The sequence below is a fragment of the Caloenas nicobarica genome, chromosome 4, assembly GCF_036013445.1.
Source record: "Caloenas nicobarica isolate bCalNic1 chromosome 4, bCalNic1.hap1, whole genome shotgun sequence".
Taxonomy (NCBI): Eukaryota; Metazoa; Chordata; class Aves; order Columbiformes; family Columbidae; genus Caloenas; species Caloenas nicobarica.
Window position 1 is genome coordinate 3,121,404 of NC_088248.1, and position 23,625 is coordinate 3,145,028.

Genomic DNA, 23,625 nt, shown 5'->3' on the forward strand with positions numbered 1-23,625 from the left:
CTACATGACGGTGTTGGGTCTTTTCTGGATCCAGGCGGCGATGGCCGGCAGCGCCTGCACCCTGTCCCGCAGAGCCCGCAGCCGCGGGTGCTTGTCCGCCAGGTCAGGTTTGCAGGACAGGAGGGTCGTGCTGCACACCTCCCAGTAGAAATCGGCCCACGTCACCTGGGGGAAAACCGCGAGAGAAAGCAGCAAATCTTAGCTGGTCACCTCAGGAGCCTGGGACTGCTGATATCCCCAGCAAACCGCAGGAGATAAACGTGAATTGGTCTGGTTTGTGTTCGGTGTGTTTGTCTGCGGTTGTGTGGTTTGGGTATTCTTGGGTGGTGTTTTATTTATTTATATACTTTTTTTTTTTTTTTTTAAGTATATAATTGCAGAAGTAGTAACCAGACTGCAATGCAAGGCTTGGCTTCCCTAAACTTGGTTAAACAAAACCCTTGCTAAAAATATGACTTACATTATAACCTCAATCTTTCCTGCTGGAACCGTGCTGCAGAGAAGTGCTTTATTTATTTCCAAACAACTGGGTAGAAAAAGGGTGTTGCATTTTCTTAGGGTTTCTTTCATATTGTCCTATAATTTGCACGGTGATTAGAAGTTGACTTCTAAACAACTCCCATCTCTGTTGACTAGTACAAAGGCATTTCTGGTTTGTGTCAACACGCTCCTAAACTGGTTTAGCGAATGCAGATCCTAGTCCTGTTTTTTACCAGTTTTCTAGTGGTACAAAACCCAGCTTTCGCTTTACAACTCAGCAACCGTGTGTTGGTAAGAACAAAGAATTAAGAGCGGGGAGAGTTGTTTCATGGGCTGGCGTGAAATCCAGAAATGGAGCAATAGTCAATGATTTACTGGCAACCTGATTGGAATGAGAGACACAAAAATGATACTTACAGACTTCCCCACCAGCCAGGTGTTATCCCCCAAAAAAGTATCCAAATCTTTCAGCAGCTGGGGCGCTTTGTTGGTGAGGATGTCGTCAAAGGCTTTTTTCTGGGGGAAGAACAAAACACAAAGATGCGCATCAGTGTGTAAGCACGGCAGTCAGCAAACCCGATTTTTGAGGGGTTTTCTTACTCGTGAAAAAGCAAGCTGAAATCTGGAAAAGGGTCACGGTTAAGTCGTTCGGTCCGACCCAAACTTTAGAGCACCCTCAGTTTTCTTTGGAGGAAGGAATGTGTTAACATCCCGGTCAGGATTAATACAGCGAATGGCAGTTAAGAAAGACAAGGAATGCGGAGGTCGTGTGGATACAGGTGAAGGGACGCTATAGAATTCAGGAAAGCCGGAGTGGGTTAGAAGCCCAGACCAGACAGCGCGGGGGGCTCCGGGGGTTCAGCGCCCGGCTCCCCCGGTGAGCGCCCGAGAGCTCCTGGAGCCTGGGACACCACGGCTGGGGCGATGCTGCTCGCTTCTCGAAGTTCAGTTTGATCTTTTGTAGAACCGTTTCGGTTGGAAGAGACCCTCATCGAGTCCAAGCATAACCAAACTCCGGCACTAACCCACGGCCCTGAGAACCTCGTCTAAACGCCTTTTAAACCCCTCCAGGGATGGTGAATCCGCCGCTGCCCTGGGCAGCCTGTTCCAACGCCCGACAACCCAAAAAATGCAGGCTGAAATGAAATCAATATTTCTGCAGATGCGTTTGAAGATTGGCTGTCATTTTCTGCTCTCCGTTAAGGGCTCAGTAGCTGAATGTTGTAACTGCAAGCCGCAGCGAGAAGTTTGCAGTCCAGGAATTTCATGTTTGTACCCTGTGCTGTAGCATTTCCTTTGGGTTTTTTTTAGGGAAGTTCCCCCACCCCACTGTGGTGTGATTCGGACGGTAACGACCTCCCCAGCTACAACAGCACCCAGCCAACCCACGAAACTGGTGGGGACATGACCAGGGTCCACCTTCTGGCGTGGCCCGACTTGCTTGTGTCAACGCTGGGGCTCCCCGCCATTCGTGACAAAGCTGCTGCGGCACCCGCTGGTTTTTTGGAGGGGGTGTGGGGCGAAGGGAGAGTCTGTGCCTGGCACGGAGGGAGCTTCCCTGGGCAGCTTCCACCTCTGACCTCTTTGCCTTGCTTAGTTTTCTCTTTGCTACCGGCTAGAGAGAATGACACACCTGTTCGTCGTTCTCTGAGGGCTGGGTGTTCCTGTAATCACTGCCTCCTGACTTCGCTGTGTGCAAATCACTTAAATCTGGCCTTGGGAGACCATGAGATGCACTTTTACCACAAGGTGGTGGCATTGGACCCAGGAGGAGCGAGAGAACAACTAATCATGAGAAAAATGTGAATGATCCCCAGAAAGTAAGTTTCTCAGCCTTCTTTAGCCCCAAAACACTCCCTTGCAGGCATAGGCGCATACAGGCACCCAAGGGTTGCCTGTGAACTCTCCTCCGCTTTCAATTGATCCCCGGTGACGTGGTTTGGGTCCTTGTTTTGCAGAAGTGCTTGGGTACGAGCTGGGACCCACGCAGGCGTTATTGGGGGGGTTTCCCTGCAGAGGAGGAGCTGACACACCAGCAGCCGTGTGGCTGCTCCTGAGTGACTAAAAATCAGGAGGCAAGCTCCCCTCCCCAAATGAGGAAACTTCAGGAAGTCACTAGGAGATTAAGTCATTTACTTTTTTTTTTTTTTATTATTATTTTTTTTTTAAACACTAAAACCTCCAAATACACTCTCAGATCTTCCCCTACAAGATTTCAGGGCACTTTCCCGTAGTTTGATTATTAATTATTGCTTTTGGTCAACATCTTGTACTCTGTGGTTTCTGTAACGAGATACCTTAGTCTATCTGAAATGTTACCTCTGAACGAACGGGCAGTGGTGCCTGGGTAGTCAACGGTGAGACCTGTTGTTACGCCACCCCTTTCCTAAAAGGGTCGGGTCTGCTTGGGCCAGAGCCGTGCGGAGCCCTTGCAAGGCCGGAGTTAACTCAACATAATTGATCTGCATCCTTGCATTTGGGGCTCTGGGGAGAGGGATGGGACTAATGCTGATGCGGGGGGAAGGAAAAAAATAAAAATTGTGCTTATTCTCTTTGCAGCAAGATACAGGTATCGTGGCACGTGGCAGTTTCTCCAGAGGAGATGTTCGGGTACAGAGTCACAGCGTATGCGCTATCTTTGCTTAAATTAGTGATTGTCTTACTCGCACGTCCTGGTTTTTCTCTGCCCAAGGGAACAGCGTCATGAAATCGTCTATGGTGTCCACAATGGCATCTGCTAGAGCCTGTTCCACAGGTGTCTGACCCGCCAGACCTGTGGGAAGCAAGCGTAGGAAAGGAGGTCAGAGACAGCATCAGCAGGAATTTTTGGTGCCCCAAAGCTAAACCCTATTCTTTGTGAACGTTTCCATAAACATGCAGGCTTTCCAGGGCTTTCCTGATGCTATCATCCTGTATTTGACTCCTTGCATCCTGATGCAATCTCATCTACCTTTGCTTTTTTTCCCCATCCAGCCTCATGAAGCCACCTGAGGTAGCGAGTGTTCTTCCCATCACCTGAGCCCATGGCCAGACTGCTGCTTCTTCATCCTTCTCTCTGCTTTCCCCCATCCCAGGACATTCACTGAGGGTCAGCACTAATTCCTTCCTGTTAATCTTTCCCTACACCAGCTTCCAATGTCCTGCTCCACCTCACGTTCTGTCTCTCAGCACAACCTCCCAAAGTGCTTCTGTGAAAGTTTGCTTCTCCTTATCTTACCCATTCAGCTCCATTTTGAACCTTTGTGTTTGCTTTCGATTACTTCATGCTAATCAGGCACCTCAGGCAAACTGTGTCTTGTTTCCAAATCTGCTTTCCTGCCCTGCTATCCTTTGGTTTCCCTGCACTCTTCTCGATGCTGCTGCTTTTTTCCCCCTCGCCCTCATCCCGCAGAGCTGCATTCATGCTTTCACCTCTGTGCTGGTCCAGGTCACCCTTTGCTTCTTTAAGCTTCACCTGGCATCTCCGCGGCTCCCACAAACCATATGCCCTTCCTCTGCCAAATGATCTCCCTTACTGAAACTTTCTGAAGGCGAGGGATGTGCCTCTTCTTTTGGGCATCACGCTCTGCGGGCCGCCCGTAAAGAGCTGTTAGCGACGGGCGCCTAAAAAGGCCACTTCTTAATTTCGAAGGCTTAGTGACATACGTGCAGACTTAACCGCAGAAGCAGCAAGTCTTCACTGCAGGTTTTTCCGCTTCCATGCATGCTTTGTTTCCTGCTGTTGGCTGAGGATGTGATTAACACCGAGGGAGAACCGCATGGTCCGAGTTTGCTCCAGAGCCCTTGCCTTTGGCTGTTGCAGCCTGACGGAAAAATTTTTTGAGGGAAAGCCTGTGTTAGAACTTTGGACCGTAAAAAGCCTGCCGGTAGCAGACGGGGAGGGAAGCGGCGTGGGAGGGAGGCAGCGTTCATCAGAACCAGGTGGATGCGCGTCATTCTCTTCCCTTGCAAGCAGTAGATTCTATCGAGGATGGCGGAAATGGGCAGGAACGCAGTATTGCAGGCACGCTTGAAAATATGTTGTGCTAGTGCCTCGAAGTGCCTGTGTCTGAAGTGTCTGTTTCCGTAGTTGGAAAATGAGAGGTATTTTGAAAGGCAGATTACATCTCTCTGCTCAGAGTGTAAAACATACAACAGCACTCGCTTTCCAGTCCCCCTCTTCAATTTGCAACACCACAAACATATCTGCTTTCGACCAGACCAGTTTTGCAGATGGTTTTGAATGACATAAAGCGAGCCCCGACTACTCACTTTGATTACTTGCATTACTAAGTCTTACATCACTTTATCTAACAGGTCGAGTGCTTCCATAGCATGTAAGTATTTAAAGACGCAAGTGATGCCACCATCCGATCTAATCTCTCGCCAGCTCAGAGCTGTTGCCTAAATCTGCTTCGGAGGGCTCTGCCTGCTGCCTGCGATAACCTCTAATGCTTCCAAAATCTCCTCTTTCTGCTCGTCCCTCTGGTTAACCTGGCAGCTCCAAGTTCGGCTGCAGGGGAATTGCCCTGAGAGCCCTAGGGAAGCCGCAGGCACACGCCTTGTCGCGCACTGACATGTGGATATAAGGGTTGTTGGCTGGAGGGGTCAGACCAAACCCCACATCTTGTGTCCAGCAGCGGAACTCGAGCAGAATATAAGGGGGGGATTATTTATGAGGTTTTTTTTCCTTTAGGTGTTCACTCTTGCAGTGCAAATACGGAGCTCGGCCACGTGGCTTCAGCTCTGAACATCATCACATTTCAGGCTGCACTTTGAATAATTTTTTTCTGTGTGTATTTTTACTTTCTAATACCAGTATTGCCATGCTGGTGCTGACTTCTACTCGGTTGGCTTGCCAAGCTGTTGGGGTTTTTTTCTGGTTTTGCTGTGGCTGGATGTATTTTTCCTGTGCACTAAAGGCAGGTGCAGAACAGAGCAAGAATATAGGAAAATATGAGTTACCTGTTTCTCTGGCAAGGTATCTTGCTATTGCCAGGCTCTGGTGAATGATAACTCCATCTACTTCCAGAATGGGGATTTTGCCGAATGGGATAGCTTGGAGGAGAAAGAAAAAATGAAAAAAAAAAGTTAAATCATATGCCTTAACAGTGGGAGTCTGTAATAGTTGCACTTCTACCACTCATTGTTACAGCACTTAACAGTTTCTTAGCATTTCTGTAGCAGAACGCATGGACTAAAAAAAAAAAAAAGTCTTGTGCTGTAAAGGCTGAATGTGCTCCTACATATCCTGAATTCTGTATGCAGGGAAACCTTTCATAGAATCTTTTGTTTTTCCTTCTCTTCCCTGCTTTCTCCCCCACACGAAAGTGACTGCCGAGATTAGGCGAAGTGCTGCTGAATTTTGTGGTGCAGGATCCAGCTGGGGTATGAAATAAGAGGTCGGGTAGAGACTACAAAGGTGCTTTTGCACTTACACTTGGTTTAAGTTCAGAAAAGTGTCTGTATTTCAGGACCTGCATTGTGACAAGATGTTTCGTTTGGCACTCATCACCAAGAGACAAATGCAACTTTCACGCTGAACCACAAATGCGAAGATACTCGAATTTACTTGGCTTCCGTTCAAACAAAAAATTCAGTCATGGGGAAGAATCCTCCAGACTTCAAGTACAGGGGAAGACAACCTAAGCAGGTGTGATAGATACTTTTAAGAGACTTTGAGGTAAGAAATTAATCTTAATTTTCAATCATTAATTTAGTGGTATAACGGATGTGAAAACCCGGGCTGCTGTTTTGCCACTTTTTGGAGAAGCTGCTGGCATGATATCAAACGGGGCTGGAGTCTGAGAGCAAAGCTTGACCGCTAGGGTGGTGAGAATCCACTGGTGGGAGCCCAGTGCTGTTCACCAGGGGAGCTTCGAGTCTTTGCATTTCAAAGGATGCTATTCCGTAAATTCCAGGTGCGTGATAACAAGTGCTTGTCATGGCCAAATGCTTTATGCCCAGTTTTCAGCTGGATTACACTCCGTGTACGTAAGATGTACGCCCATCTTAAGACATCTTGTGATTAAAAGGAGAATCGTAGAAAAGCGAGAGCGTTGGCTGTTGGAAACGTGCAAGGTGCTTTCAAACCCGGGAGAGTTGTTTTTACAGGACTGCTGAAATGATGCTTCTGTTCCATAAGGTTTTTTTACTTCTTAATTAAAAGAGGAAAACAATGAAACCTGGTGCGTTCTTGACCTGTTTATCAAGACAACTTCATCAATGACACAGTAATTGATGAACACTACCATGTGGCTCTGTGGTTTAGCATGCGAATCACATTAGGTATGAGATCCTAAGTGTCAAATCTGTATCTGCAAAATGAATTTGGTAGCTGCACAAGGCATCCAGGACTCCCATGTGTCGGGGTTTTTTCCTACATCTGAAGACAGAGCTCATGTTACCTTCTTTTTGCTTTTTCCACCCCTCTCCGAGTTCAGCACACTGCGAGGCCGGTATAAACTTTGATACTGGTGACCAGCAGAAGCAAAAGTGCTCAAAGAGCATTAACTGCTGTACCCCCAGGGAGAAAGGGTGCACTGGTAGTTTTTACTGAAATAATAACAGACACGTTGCACAGAAGAATTCATTTGTTTATTCCTCAGAGAACAGCAAGGTTCTGGCAAGTTCGTGTATTGCTTAACTGAGAATCCGGAGAGGAAAAGGTGCATCCCTGAACGCTAAACTGAAAAGGTCTCTGTGCTGCCTGTTTGCAGACCTTTGTGCTTATCTTGTCCTTTGTATGGCAAGTTTTGTTACTTGCACCTTTCCTCTATGCGTCTTCATTGCATCTTTGGTGACCGCCTCACGTGAAATTGGCTGGCCGGTGATTAAATTATTTTATAACATATCCTTTCACCAACTATTGGTTGAACAAACCAGCTCAAAACTCAGTGTCTGCGGCTCAGGTTGCGGAGCTGTGCCAAGTAGTTTGAGAAACTGTCTTGCAGAAGTCTGACTCATTTTTGCATCACCATCCCTGGAGGGGTTTAAAAGACGTATAGACGAGGTTCTTAGGGATGTGGTTTAGTGCTAGAGTTGGGTTCTGGTTGGACTCGACGATCTTAAGGGTCTCTTCCAACCAAAGTCATTCTGATTCTATCTTTCCAGCAAGCGCGAGTAGCGCGGATGCACCTGCAGAATGCCAGTTAAAGAAGTTATAACATAATTGATTTTTGCACTTCTTTGGTGGCAGAGAATTGAAATTATAATAGTTAATATGAAAGTATTATAGATGTAAGGATTTCCAAGATAAAAAAAGTGCAGCGCAACTACTGTGCAATGATTTCACTGGATATATTCTTCTCTGAAGGTTAAATGTTTTTGTCAAATGTTTGAATTTATAAAACCAACACATGAACAGTAAATGATGTGATATTTGGAATTCCTTTAAGAAACAAACGTTCAACTTTTTATGACAAACCGAATCAATCTCATCGCAGATAAACACAGTGCCTTAAACGCTAAATCCGTCCCTAAAATTACTTTTACGGAGACATCTACAGAATATGCAGTTTTGGCTGGGTCAGCGGGACTAACCAGCCTCTGTAGCAATAACTGTCAGAACACGATGGTCGCCGCTCAGGTTGGGAAACTGCAATTGCTTCATCTAGAAACCGAAAGGACCATTTTCTGCTGTGTTTACGTACGGGGGGCAAGTCTAAAAGCCACAGCTTTGACTGGCGTTTCCCTTCGTCAGTCACCACAGGTCAAATGAAAGCCTGTTTGTTCGTATAGATATTTGAAAAAAACCCAAACCCTTGATTACAGCAAAAAGAGGGAGGCATCTTTTTGACAGGTGGGGTTATTCTTTCTCGGAAAAGAAACTGAGTTTACGGTTAAAAATATACAAATACAGCTTTATTTTGTGTGCAACAGAAATATCGATACACTTGCATGATTCATAATGCAAGTACAAAATTAATGAATGAGAGCAGATTTTATTGCACATTGTCCCATGAGCCTTAAATGTCCAAAAGGCATTATGCTTTGATTTATAATGAGGCTTGAGTTTGGTTTTTTTTTTTTTTTTTGCTAAGAGGTAGCCTACCTATTGCCATCAGTAGTAAACAATGGACTATTTAAAACACGACAGATGGTAAATGGGAGATGTTCCTTTCTTGTGGGTTCAAAATGCCGATTGATTTTTTTTTTTTTCTTATAAAGAACAGGAAAAAAATTATTTTAATGGAAGCATTGATTTCTTTTTTCTTGCTGATAGAGTGTATGTATGTGACTATACACTGAGTTTTGTTGAGTATTGGGTTAATAAGCTATGCTTGAGCGAAATTCTGAGAGATTTGAAGAAAGTACACTCGTGCTGTGCAGATCATTGTGAAAGTCTTGTTGCTTTTCCTTGTGTGCACGGGATGCTCTTCTTGCACACCAGCAGGTATGGCAGATATCCAGGCTGCTTTGCAGCTGGAGAAAATAGCAAAGAACAGTCAAGGGGCAGAAAATATTTCTAGGACTTCCCCTCCACTGTATCAAAGAAGGTAAAATGGCTTTTCTTTAACCTTGGTTGGTTCGGGGGCTGCTGCACACTTATGTCAGTTTATACCCTGGTGTATCCCTATGGATGTTCCTTCCATGTTTTTCAAAACCATGTTGCCTTGCAAAGTTTCCGAATCCCTCTTGAGCAGATCTGTTTCGAGGAGGAAAACTAGAAAAACTGTTGCCATCATCGTACAAGCAGCGTCATTTCTCAGGCATGTAGGATGTATATGACCATTCCCTTTTAGTTGCTGCTTGCTTTATAGCTCATTGGAAGTTTATGTTAATTTCCAGATTTAGATTGGAAACTTACTGAAAAGAGGAGCAGGGTTTTTTTTTTTAAAAAAAAAAAAAAAAAAAGGAAAAAAGAAAAAAGCTCCTGTAGTCTTCTTTAAATTGAACTTTCATCAGCAATTTCTTGCTTTTTTGTATTATCCTGGTTTTTCACGGCTTTTAGCATTGCATGCTGGAATGAAATCTGCACAGACTTTACACTCTTCATGAAGAAAACCTTGGCAGAGGTTGACTGTAAATCACCGGACTTATCTGCAGTCTCTCTTCTCATTTTAGGAAGGGCTCATTTGAAGTGTCTGTGCAGTGTTTAGCAGTTGGATTAATTCCTTTTTATACGTACTTTTTTTTTTTTTTTTGGCTTTTGTGACCAGAACTGTGATGTTTACGTAGTCTCTGCTGGATACTGAGCAGGGGAGATGAGGTCTGATGTGTGTTAAAAGCGAGGACATCTGTATGAATTGTCTCCATTCCCATGAAGTCCCCAAGGGCTGTGACAACTATTGCCGTGTTTATCCCGACTCTCCTCAGCTTTGCCCGCAGACACAAGTTCAGGTTCCCGTTCCTGGGACCAACGCTGATCTCCTCTTTCACGTGCTCCCTCCTGCCTGTGGTGAAATCCTCCATGGCCTTGATGCCTGTCTTCAAGTATTCGAACGTCCCTCAAAACCTGAATAATTAACAGTTTCGCAATCAAGCAGCTTAGATTGATGCCATAGTGAGGCAGCTGGTTTGGCCGGAGATGAGGGACAAAAGATGTCACGGCCACGCTTCTTGCTACGCTATCGCTGTCAAAAATAAGTTCTCCTTTGCCTTGAAAGCTAACCGCAACAGCTTTTCCTTTCCATTAGTATTTAAATTGGAACACGAGAAAATAATAGATGAGATACTTAGCATCTTCCAATGAGAAGTATATGAAAGATGGATTTTTTTTTTTAATGGGAAAATGGGAAATGATTGTCCTGGAGGCGTCCATAGTCCATACCTTCTAGAAAGAGATGACCAGGATGATGCTCTCATCTAATCTCAGCCTGGCTTTAGTGCTGCAGCTATTACAACTCAGATTCACCTTGGAAGAGATTATTAAACCCTACCTTTTACCTTTATAGCTATTTTCACATCTTAGCTCGAGCTACCTAGCAGCAAGTCACTCGGGGAACAGGACAAGTGCTCCCTTGAGGAATCCTTGTCTGCTGTCAGGTGTTTCTCAAGATTTATCTATTACGTTGGAAGTATTTTCGGTGCAATAATTAGTCTGTCAGGTTTCCAGAGGACCTTTCAAGAATCATTTCACCCCTCCTAACGAGTGTATGGGATGTTTACAGCCCTCAGTGCAATGACAACATCCTTTGCAATGACTATAAAGTCTGCGCGATTGGCATTGCTTCAAATTCCCTGAATGAGCCACAGAACAAAAGCTGTTACGCACCAGCCTGGTATCTCAAGGGGACAACGACTTTGTGCACCATTACAGTGGGTTCTCTGCTATGTCATGACTTACGTCAATACAAGGACGCTTTTTTTTGTGAGGAGCCTATTGTGCGGTAACACGGATCTTGAATGAGCCTATTACGTGCTAGTGCACACATCTTTAATTATGGTTTAAATGGTGGCACGGTAAAGTCAAATCTGTTCAAAAGCAAACGTAAAATGTGAGTGTGTCTACTTATTTAACAATCATCGACTCTATGAAGAGTGAAAGGTCATGTAAAGCTACTACTTGATGTTCAGCCGTTTTTTAAAATACTGTGCTAAAGACAGTCAACACTAATACTTCCATACTAGCTTGCTTAAGCTTGTTTGTATTAAAACTACAGTCCTGGCCTGAAGCCACCAATTGGAAAATTTCTCAAAAATGATCTGATTGGCTACAGAAGGAAAAGAAAAAAAAATGGTGAGATACAGAAATTTTCATTTTAGAGCGTATAAGCCAAACGACATACATATTTTTAAAGTTGGAATATGCCTCCCTCTCACCAAAAAAAAAAAAAGGCACCAGTTAGATGTAAACACAATCAAGTGAGACAGAATTTCTAGGAGGGAGGAGTTACTTATTTGCCTGAAGGACCATTTAGATCATTGCTGGGGGGAGCCACATGAGAAATGCCAAAACAAACAAGAAAACCCATTGCACTCTTTTGTCCAGGTAAAAATTAAACTTGCAGCAGCTGCAAATCCTCTTTCTAAATGGCCTTTCTGCACATTAATCTTAATGCACACATCTTCTATTTTCCCATCAATTTTACAGGACAACTAAGAAATAAGTCTTTGGAATAGTGACAACATTTTCTGGTTTATATGGTATGATGATCTGGCGGGGAGGGTGGTATTTGTTGCGAAACCTTGCTTTAATTTTGTGAAAATTGAAGGAGCAAACCTATCTTCTGTGCAGAGACCTCCCTCCTTGTGCTCAGTTCTTTGATTTGTTCCCTTAGTAGCTCAAGAAACACGAAGAGTTCTCCTTGTCCATATTTCTTCCCTAAGGATTTTTCTCTTTATCTGACTTCATCATACTTGGAGATTTTAAAAAGAAAGACATTATGTTGTGCTTGAAGTCTCTGCAGTCAAAACTGGCTTCAGATCTTTCATAGGCAAGTGGGTAAATGCAAACATGCTATATCCAAGCATGCATAGCAATTTGTCTGATACGTCTTAATCTCACTTCAATATCTGATTATAAAATTAATTGGCCCAATTTTAATGGTTTTTGAGGGTCGCAAAATAAGGGACGTACCAAACTGCTGTTACGTTAGCTGCTGTTACATCAAATGCAGCTGTAATTCCTCTTAGCATTGCTAAACACCTACCACCCTTTGGTTTGCACCAGGATGAAGCTGACTTTAACCTGCCACTTTATTTCTTTTGTTTTGGAAGTAGACCCAGTCCAGGCAAAACGAGGTGGGGGGGTGAGGGGGGGATCCTGAGCTTCATAAGAAAGATCTGAATATAGAATATGAATGACAGTAGTGCAGAAGATCTCTCGGGAGAGTGACCTGTGCGTGTGGACGTGCGGTGGGTTGGGGGGATTTGGTATTTACTGCTGACCACTGCAGCAACTTAACTTTCTTGGCAAGGATCCTGTTACCTGCTTTTCTGAGTTCTGGTGCTTCAATCGCTGCTCCCACAGGGGGAGCTGAGGCACATTTTGAAAATTCGGGGTAGCAGAGGACGCAAGCGGTTTGTTTTCCTTATGGCAAATGGTGCCTTTGTGCCGTACACGACGTTGTCGTGGTGTTCGGACACACAAACCCCGTAAGACCCAGTCCCTAGCTAGGAGAGAACTATTCCTGGTGCTGAGTTATGGGCTGCAAAGTCAGGGCTTTGGTACCTTAGGGCAGATTGGTGGTGTTGTAGTGTAAGGCTGTTAACCGCAAAGCCCTGTTGCTGCCTTTTATTGAGGGTTTTGCTGAATGATGTGCCTGTAGGAGATTCCTTTGTCTGGAAATACCATGAGTAACCATTGCTTCACAGAGGAGGAGGAGGAGGAGGTAGTCATCAGTTAGCTGATCTCCAGGCAATTTCCTTGGCAGCATTACCTTGTTATGCACACAAACAAGAGACATTTACTGTTGTTTTAGCTGATGAACCTCTTGCATATTGTCTGCAATGCAGATGCCACTGATGGCAAATGGCATCATTACATTGGTGCTTGAGTTAGGATTCACGGAGTCTTCCAGAAGCGAAAGTTTAGCATCCTGGTATGAGATGTGATGGCGCTTGCAGACATGCATCCAAACATTTCTTGGTAGGTATATGTTTTCCTGGTCAAATAGCACCATACATTGCAGTTCCCATCCACTGACTGACTGGAAACATGCTGTCTGCAGAAGCTTGAAAGTCAAAGGTCTCCCAGGCCAGCATAACTTTTGCACAGACTATTTCACAAATCTGAGAGCAGCAGCTCCCACATTTTACTAAACTTCTTAACTGCTTTGGAATTTCCTCTAGGGATCGGTCACAGTAGAGGCTGCTGTGACAGGCCGTTATGCGGAGAAAATGAAAAAATCTTAATTAACCCTTGGTAAACCTACTATCAAACTTTTCACATCGCAGAAAAAGAAACAAAGATGTCCAAAGGTTAAATGGCTTGACTAAAATTTGTTAATGCAGCAGATAGAGCTACAAACTGCATGGCTCAGGATTTCCCAGCTTCACGTGCTCTCCTCTCTGTGGGCTGTTAGCCAGCGTTTCCTAGATTTGAGAACCTCGGATGTTCTTCAGCTGCCACTTGGAGAGCAGCAGTGATGAGTATTTGTCATTCAAGTCACTGCCAACTTTATGGGAAAGACCCAATTTACTTGCATCCTATAAGAATTTGGTAGCCCTCTGGCAGGGCTTATTAAAGGGTGCGAAAGCCTACGAAGAAATACTGGTTGATTAACAGAAATGACGTTGTATGTTGCTTATGCATTTCCCCCCAAATATAGGTGTTATTCTTCATTCTGGATGTGAAAAGCGTCACAGCCTGTGTAGCAAAACAGAGGCCAAATCCATTGACTGAAGACACAGATATCTCTGATTCCATATCCCCAGTCTCCTAACTCAAGATCTGTTTCATTTGAACTAAAGCTGATTTAATGAACAGAAATAACAAAGAGTTTTAATGGCTGAAAAGAAGCTACTTCTAACTAAAAAAAGAAACCAACCCAAACCCCACAAAATGGAGTATTATAGCCTGCAGAATACCCCAAGAAGGACTGTTCTTAGGAACAACGGATATTCTGACATATCTTTTGGTCCTTTTGCTTTCTCTCTACCGTATCAGCTGATGTCTTTTGTTTTTTCTCATCACCTTCCCTCTCTGGCTGCAAAGCAGTGTCCTTCTTGACCCTTATTTCCAATTTGGCTTTCTAAAACCAGAGTGAAGGCTGTGGTGTGGCCTTTGAGACCACATCATCCAACTAATCTGGGAAGATTAGCACACATTTGGTCAGCTTTAGGCAGACAAAAGCTGGACTGGATGGATACGGTGTAGAAGCCCAGCTGGATGAGAGCAGGAAAGTAATTTTACACTGCCTGAAGTTTTGGATCTGGACTTCTGTGAGAGCATCAGGAATGACATTTTGGCTGCATAGGCAATAAAATTCCCATAGGCTCCATCAAAGCTAGGAATTAAATGTGTTTCTGGTCATGAAACATGCAGTTACCTCCTCAATTGTTTTACCTTTTGACAGCATTTCTAGAGGACCTTTGGATCTAAGGCCCGGTGCTACTTACTCGGTTTGATTTTGGGCCAGTCCGCTGCTTCTATCCTGTGGTCTTCGTACTTTTTGCCCGAATAGGCAAAGAGGTAGCGGCTGATTTCTGCTCGTCCTCGCAGATTGAAGTATGTCAGCTTGTACTGTGGCATGTTGGGTCCCTGCAAGGGAGCACACCGGATTGCTTTCAATGTAACTCAGCCCCTTCTTATACCATATGTTTGGTTTTGAAACACAAGCTTGTACAATGCAAATGACATATTTCGCTAAGCAGTGATGTGTCGATCATTGCTTGATTTTTTTTTTTTTTTTTTCCTCCTTCAGACATATTAAGGACTTTCAGCTTTCATTTACATTTCTTGTGACTCCAGACTCAGGCTGTTTCTATAGAGGAGGTTCTTAGGGACATGGGTTAGTGCTAGAGTTGGGTTAGGTTATGGTTGGACTCGATGATTCTGAGGGTCTCTTCCAACTGAAATGATTCTATAATTCTATAATGTGTTTTTCAGCGTGCAAATCTGAAATCATACACTGTAGCAGAAGACAGATGCTGTCTTGAGCAGCAGCTTTGTTCAAGTCTGCCCTGCTCAGCCTCTATTGCTTATGGCGACCTTCATCCAAGACCAAGTCATAAGAATTGCCAAACTGCTGTAATTCTCCCTATTACTCTAGTTGTGTAGGCAACTGATCTATTTTAGAAGCAAAAATTTGCTATGGAAACTAGGCTGCACTATTGTTTTGAGAAAATCGGCATCAAATTCTCAGTTTCTTGTATAGAAGCCAAAAGAAAACTTGAAATGACCTTGTTAGGCTTTCATGGGAATTTATTCCTCCAGTTCTAGTTAGGAATCACGTAACAGAAAGGCTGTATTAGTTTCTCAGTGTAACAGGCGACAAAAGAAAATACAAGTTTGCTTGTACAAGGATGGTGCAGGAAAAGTGAACAGCTAAGGCCCCTTTAAGTAAAAAATAAGGTTTTAAACTCTGCGCAGATAGCACCTTAATAAGAGACACCTATCAACTCAGCTGAGATTTAAATGTGTTGGCTAAAAGAAACTGAAACTACCATCCACCTCCGCCCTCAAAGCAAAACCCTTTCTCGTTCTGGCCTTAAAGTCATTCACCATTCTTTTATATCCATCAGATCCAGGGTGTTTCGAATAAAGCATGTAACACGGATCCTCTGCGCTAAGAAAGAAAGGGAACTACAGGTGCTTCAAAACAAAGATGCTACTACAATTACTATTACTATTATTATTATTATTATTTTTTGAGGCAAGCGTTTTCCTTCGCATTGGATAAAAGAGGGAAGCTGTGGGCAAAATTAGTTACATTGGGATGTGATTGGTTTTCTAGATGTGTTAATTACCAGAAAATACATTTGTCTGCTGCTTGGCAGATGCAGATCGCGGATTACAGGTGTGTTTCTTTCTCTAAAGAGAGAAATTTGACAATTCAACTTTTTTCAAGCATGTTTGTGGTAAGCGGCAAAACTTTGATATTCTAATTTCAAGTTACATGCCCGGATTTGCTACTTATTATGCTTTATTGTGCTTGTAGAATAATACTGTATATTATTGCACTTTATTATTTACTTATGTGGGATGAGTTTGGATTATATGTCTACAAACTTAATGTGAGAAGTGAGGATGAGACTCTAGATTTCTTTTTTCCCCATTTGTCCCTGCTTCTGATTTGGCATTGCCATTTGAGAGCAAGGAATGGCATTTTTAAAAGAGGGCGTGTTATCTGAGGTGCAAATTAGACACGACTTAGTGATTTGGGAGTAAAAGGGGGAAAAAAACCCACTCATATTTCACTTTCCAATTTTTTTAGAGGCAAGTGAATAGTACTGATTCAATCTGCTCAACATTTCTGGTGGTGAGTATTTTGGAAGAGTCTAATTCTCACCGTGGGAGAACTTTATATACAAAGACATGTATAATCAGGAGCAGTGAGATGATGTAAAGAAAAGGGAATTTTGGCTGAAGGTCAGAAAGTCTTTCTGGCTGTTGTGGTAGACGGTGGAATATTTTGGTCTGTCAAGGAAGCGGTGGAAACTATTGTTTGAAATGTCTAAAGCAAAGCTAAACAAATTTCTAATGAATACACCGTAAGGAGTAATCAAATATTTGCAGTGCTGATGCACATTTAAGCTTCTGATTTTTTTTCCCATTCGTGAACAAAAAAACCCAACCCTGCAAGGAGTTTACCAAAAACACTTGACGTTTTAAAGGCCTCTATAGCTTTCTTGTAAGCATGTTTTTGTAAATGTTTGTAGGTTTTATTTTTAATTTGTATTCATTGTGAAATGTCAGGAGTAGTGCTTCCTAAACAAGTCCACATTGGTTTCTAAAGGAAAGAAATGGTTGTGTTTGGAACGGCTTTTGCTAAACATACAAAGTAAGTTGTTGGGTTTTTTCCTCATCCTCCTTTGCCCCATTCTCCCAGTGTGTTTCATAAATGAATGGATCACGAGGAACACATTAAAAGTGTTTTTAAAATGTCCAAAATCATGAAATGATTGAAAAATGCTCCTTCTAGGGAAAAAAGTCTATTTTTGATCTTTAAGTTTGAGCTTTTGTTTTTATGGGGGGGGAGAGGGTGGGCAGGGGAATCTTTAAAACTATTCAAAATTATTTTTCTTTTCTTTTTTTTTTTTTTTTTTTAAATTTAATAATGGCTTAAAAGCACTGGGAGACCTTGGAGGGGAGGATCTTGGTGCCCAGGCTTGCAGACATTGAGCCACCTGCTTAGTGCTATTAAATCTGCCCAGCTGAGTTTGTTGCAAAGCCAAGTGGTTATTTATGCAGGAGGGGGTTACTTTACCCCCTACTGATAAATCTGCCATCTAAGCAGTGGCTTTTGCAATTTCTAAAGCCATGAATACATACAGATCCCACCTGTATACCTGCCCTAGGCTTATAGTCAGCACCTGAGGAAACCTCAGCCCCAGTTTTATCACGCGCAACTTTCAAAGCAGTGAATTCAACTCGTCTAAATTCACTATTAAATTAGCTTGAATACTTCAAAGTTGTTAACCCCCTTAGCTGATTTTCTAGCTTTCCTCTGTGGCTTTCTTAAAGCCGGCTTAACCGGCTTTAACATACCTTTAAACAAAAGATTAGCGGATCTCATGATTAAATTCAACTTTTGGAGCCACTCGGTGACAAAGTCAAACGGGAGGTTTGAGAGGAGTCCAAAAGTGTGTGAAAGTGGCAACCTCTGCATTACTCATGAGTCAAAGCTCAGGCTGAATTTACAAGTATCTCAGACATCATGGGCCAGATTTCAAAATAAAAAAAGAAAAAAAAAGGCAAGAAAACAAAAGGCGGAACTTTATTTGATTTTCTTGGATAAGGTTATTAATATTTGAAGTGACAGGCAGCAAAGAGCTTGTTCCTGAGCTGGGGGTGGAAGGGAAGAAACCAACTAGGTTGAGCTATTTGTTCGCATCTGTCCAAGGTCTGCCAAAGCACCTCGTGGTGCAAAGTCCCCTTTAATTGTACTTTGCACTGTGAGAAATTAAAGGGGTTTTTTTGCCTCAGGGTTTTATCATTGTTAGAGGGTTGTATAAAGCCCAACTGTTCCCTCCAGCAAGCAAGACCAGTAGGGTTGCACTAAGGTGCATCTGAGTATTTCTAAAAATCTGGGACTCTGCCTGGAAGAGGCGATGCATTGCACTCTGTGTATATTTATTTAACATGAGGGTTCTTCATTAATTTAGGAGCGACTTACGGAAAGCACCGCAGCCAGCCCAACACAACGCTGCTCTGGCCATGGGGCTGCCAAAAACTGGGAGCTGGAGTGATTTTTATAAGAAGAAAGTATAGCAACAAGTCGGCTTCTGCTCACTTAAGCCTACAGGTATCTTTTTGCCAAGAAGCATCTTGCTTTATGAAGCGCGAAACAGAGTTCGTGCCCTCTCTAAGCAACCATCTAACTGAAAAGCTCGGTGGATATTTTTCTTTCTGTTTGTTCTTGGTGCCGCTTTTAAAGCAGTTGTTGCTATTTCTTCACAAGGTGTTTCTGCAAAGTTGGCCTGGATGAGTGGGCGGGTGGAGGAGGCACCGCGATTTCTGCCAATTCATCTATTTCCTCGTGTGTTTCTGTGATGTCCTAGACGTACCATGCCACGTATACAGCTTGAAGTTCTCATAACCAGTATCAGCTGAACATTCTACATTAATGGTAACGCTGGGATTTCAGAGGGAAAACTGTTCCTTCTCTTCCTTACTCCCAGTCTCAGGGTGCAGTAATGCAAATGTCAATTAGAAAACTCAATTTAGAAAGGCAAAAGAGAGAAGCTGGCTGAGTCTATCGGATGTTTTTTCCTTTGGCCGTTATGTCAGGAGCCACCTATCCAAGTATGAGGAGTGCATTTTTGGGTCTGATCCTTAGGGACTGGGGAGAGTTGTTACTTTATGGACTACAAAGAAAGATTTTTTTTTTTTTTAACCAGGAAGGAGACTTCACAGAATCACAGAATCACAGAATGTTAGGGATTGGAAGGGACCTCGAAAGATCATCTAGTCCAATCCCCCTGCCAGAGCAGGAACACCTAGGTGAGGTTACACAGGAAGGCATCCAGGCGGGTTTTGAATGTCTCCAGAGAAGGAGACTCCACAACCCCCCTGGGCAGCCTGTTCCAGTGTTCCGTCACCCTCACTGAGAAGAAGTTTCTTCTCACATTTAAGTGGAACCTCTTGTGTTCCAGCTTGAACCCATTACCCCTTGTCTTACTGTTGGTTGTCACCAAGAAGAGCCTGGCTCCATCCTCGTGACACCCACCCTTTATATATTTATAAACATTGATGAGGTCACCCCTCAGTCTCCTCTTCTCCAAGCTCAAGAGACCCAGCTCCCTCAGCCTTTCCTCATAAGGGAGATGCTCCACTCCCTTCATCATCTTCGTGGCCCTGCGCTGGACTCTCTCCAGCAGTTCCCTGTCCTTCTTGAACTGAGGGGCCCAGAACTGGACACAATATTCCAGATGAGGTCTCACCGGGGCAGAGTAGAGGGGAAGGAGAACCTCTCTTGACCTACTAACCACCCTCCTTCTAATACACCCCAGGATGCCATTGGCCTTCTTGGCCACAAGGGCACAGTGCTGGCTCATGGTCATCCTGCTGTCCCCAGGACCCCCAGCTCCCTTTCCCCTACACTGCTCTCTAATAGGTCATTCCCCAACCTACACTGGAACCTGGGGTTGTTCCTGCCCAGATGCAAGACTCTACATTTTCCCTTGTTATATTTCATTAAATTTTTCCCCGCCCAACTCTCTAGCCTGTCCAGATCTCGCTGGATGGCAGCACAGCCTTCTGGCGTGTCAGCCACTCCTCCCAGCTTGGTGTCATCAGCAAACTTGCTGATAGTACAAACTTGCTGATAGACTTGCCCTACCTTATTCCACCTGGGAAACTTTAGGACTATTAACTTCAGTTTTTCCTGTCTTGCTTCTCAGACGTGTAAATTCCTCATCCTTGTAAATGGAGAACGGAGTAATAAAGCAGCTTTATCCTTCTCCAATTTTAAAAACTGTTTCCCCGTCCAAGTGAGTCTTCCTGCCTTCATTTTTTTCAATTTTCAGTTTTTAGAGAAAGGAACTGGAGACACAAGACTTAAATAGTTTTCATAGAAGGCAAATAAAGAAAAACTTCCACAGCCGTAACTTTATAAAATGCACTTTGCTGTTTTAGCAAGGTAGGGAAGACAGAAAATGCCCGTGTCCAGTATTTGTTCCTTTTAATATAACCAGCCTGACACAATGGTCGAGCTGGTTGCTGCAGAAATGCCTTAAATTTTTTCCCTTAGAAGAAAAAAAATAGTCTCCCTAAAGACTCTTTGGGTTTATATTTTATGTCTCAATTCAGAGCTGAAATTACAAAGAGAAACCCTGAGATATTGGTCCTTTTTGGGGAGAAAAGAGTTTGAAGGTGAGAAATGTGTCTGTGCCACCAAGAACCAGGCGTGGGGTGGCTTCTACCATGACGATGAAAATATTTGAGGCTTAAGGCATATTTTCAGCCTTTGAAAGCTAAAAATAGTAAGGATCTGTTGGTTTCTGGTTGTATATTCCTTTTTTTGGTCAAAAGATGTTTTTATTAATGCTTTTTTAGCAAAGAAAATAGGGAAATTTCTGCCCCCTTTTTGGGGGAGAAGGATTGGAGAATATTGACAGGTTAATGGAAGAGTGCAAATCTTCCAATGGAAGATTTCCACGGCAGTCTGTGTTTTCACAGAGAAGAAAATGAAAAGCTTTAAGCAGTTCTAGCTGATTCCTGTCAGCTCTCGGTCTGAAAAGCAACAATCTCTATTCCTGCTCCGCCCCCGTTATAGAAAACAAACATTTTAATTTGAGCTCTTCTTTTTCTATGCCAGATAGCAATCTGGACCTTGGAGAAAAAAAAGAGAGAAAAAAAAATCTCCATACTCTTCTGTTTAGTACACGAATCATCTGAAGTAAATATTTATGCAATTTCACGTAGGCTTGAGTTTTGAAATAACAAAGCCCAAATGTAATGGTTGTGGCTTGATACTTCTTAGCATGATTTTCAAGATTAGATATAGATGTATGGTTTAAAGCACTGTTTTTTTGGTGGGATTTTGCATGTTTTTACCCAGTGTGGTGGTTATTTGCAACCTGGGATGGAAATCAGTCTCCTAACATGAGAAGAGATTTTAAGGCACTGCTGTGGAATTACTGAGGAGTACTAATAATACGAGTATGTTAAGTGACCTAATGAGTAAAGCTCTGCTGTGTGAAAGCCTAATCTTATGTAAAAAGCCTGATTTTATGTAAATAACTTTTAAAATGGTTTCGTGCAGCCTCCCGAGCTGTAACGAGCTCCAAGTGAATAAATTGCACACCTGAGACTGCGATTTTGTTAGTAAACAAAATTGCAAGAGAAGAGATCTCAGGCAAGATGCAGACTAAGGAGTGGTTGGGATAATTTCTCAGGAGAGACTATTTAAATCTCTTATTTCCTCATCAGATGTTTTAAGAATTCCCTGAAGTGTTTTGCGGTAGAACAAAAAGCCTAAATAATCTTAATTCTTGCCAACACCGGTAATTCCTGTAAAACTCATGCCTTGCATCTGTCTCTGTAGCCTTCAGATAAATCAGCACCCCCTCACAACACCCCTACAAAGTGAGTCATGTTTCTGTAAGTGGTTTAGTCAGGTCTGCAAAGGCAGCTGCTGCTTTTGCCAGGATGATTTCACATCCATTTCCTGAGCTCTCAGCTTTGTCCAGCACGGTAATTTGTACAACAACTGTCTTGGCCACCTAGCATCTTTCCTGGGATGTGAAAAAATCGGCGTTTTTTTTTTTGCTATCCCAGCCAGTACGTGTGTGTGTGTGTATGTACAACGGGGAGTACAAACACCAGCTCCCCGCCTAAACTACTTTGTTCTTGAACCGTCACCCTTGCAAGTGTGGACCTACAGCCTTGAGCAACATCTGGCTGCGAGCCTGGGGGTCGCCTGGCTTGGGCTGGAAGTGGTAAATGTCCAAGACCCCACGAGTTATGGCCACAAAGTGCTCGGTATGTAAAACCCTGACCCACGTGTCCCTAGACTTCAGAATAAAGTAGCTCCTGAGCAGCAGTTTGCGGCTGATTTTTTGCCTTTATTCGTGGATACACAAGGCGAAAAAAATGCTCGTTTACCTGAGGGACTTTTGTCCCACATTTCTTCTTTCCTACTGTCAAACATCAACTAAAGGAAGATTGGGAGACAGTTCAAACCTTTCCGTACACCTTTCTTTGTTCTCCTTCTCCCTTTGCCATCCTCTGCCCAAACCCAAAGCACGGATATGTCTGTCTGGTATTGCTGAATGTCCTTGTTTCCTCCCCTACCCCATTTCATGCTCGTGCTTTACAGAGTCATTCCAGCAACGTTTAAAGTTACTTCTAAAGAGGGGCAAAATTAAACATTTCGTTTGTTTCAGTTCTTTTTTTTTTTTTTTTCTTTGCAAAAGTTGCAACTTTTGAGTACGAAAATACCAGCATTTACAAACAGTTCTAAGGGGCGTAGAAGTCCAGCAAAAATACTTACAGCTATGGTTTGTTTGCTTGGATAGTTTGAAATGAGCAGTGAATAAAGGATGGCTTTTAACCGAAGAAATGTATGCAAGAGGGTTATGCACACAGGCAAATGGTGACAGCTAGAATTTAAAGGAAAATAACCCTATTCAGAGTATCATTTTGAAGTAAAAGACAAAAATCAGCAGCAAAAACACCCTCTGTGAGTTCTGATAAGGAGAAAAATGGAGCAAGTGGAAGCAGATGTAGGAGGGTTTCCTCTACAGAATAATGGTAGGAATTAGGACGAGAGCGTGTTAATCCACTGGTAAACTAGAAGACAGGAATTTGGAAAATGGACAGAACAGTGCACAAAAATGACCTGGAGGAACTGGTTGGTGATGCTTAATATACATCTAATTCCTCTGACGTTAGCCTAGATTTGGCTCGGTTATGTAAGTGAATGCATATAAGTCAGCCTTTACATCTAATAGAATATTGCTTTGAAATGTTTCTTTCACTTAATGAGAACTCCCTGCGGAACGCCGGGAGCTTTCCCACGCCAGCTTTTTTGCCGCTATGCTGATGAGGTTGTCTTTTCTTTGGGAAGAGTCTCTCTGATTATTAAAGCGGCTCAGCGCCGGCAGCACCAGGCACTGGTGAGAAACGGGGGCTCGCTGCAACCAACAGGCGACCCAGCTGCCTTTTTGCCTCTGGAAAAGCAGCTCGCAATTTATGAAGTCCGGTCGTAGCAGTGCATGCGATTGTACAGATGTTTTAATTGCAGCAGGCAGTTTAAAGATGTGTGTAAGTAGCAAAGAGGGTATATAGATAGATGGGGTACTTGAGTTAACTTGCAGTTGCTGCAGAGAGTTCTTCCAGCACTTGTCAGAGACTCGTGTTGAGTAAACACAACAAGCTCTAAAAACCAAATGCTTTCAGTGCTTGTAGCATAATTTGACAAGGTGAACCCCCACGGAGCTGGTGTAACAGTAGCCCTGGGGAGGGCAGAACAGGATTAGAAGAAGAAAAGGGAAAGAGAGGAGCCGGGCTGTGAGCGAAGCCGAAACAGAACTCACAGTGGTGCGGTGATGCGTGGTCCCTTCCTCGGCGCTCAGGAGTCCCTCTGAGTGCCGGCCTCGGTGCAAAAGGCTCAT

The 23,625-nt window shown here is 43.4% G+C and overlaps 1 protein-coding gene across 1 annotated transcript; it reads right to left on the bottom strand.

The window, feature by feature from the left end:
* HPGDS (hematopoietic prostaglandin D synthase) lies at positions 1 to 23,625 on the bottom strand. Its single transcript, XM_065634741.1, has 6 exons — positions 23,548 to 23,625; positions 14,464 to 14,605; positions 5,425 to 5,517; positions 3,144 to 3,253; positions 898 to 996; positions 1 to 165 (listed from the first exon to the last, which is right to left on the bottom strand). The coding sequence occupies exons 1-6, from the start codon at positions 23,623 to 23,625 to the stop codon at positions 1 to 3; spliced, it is 687 nt and encodes a 228-aa protein (XP_065490813.1).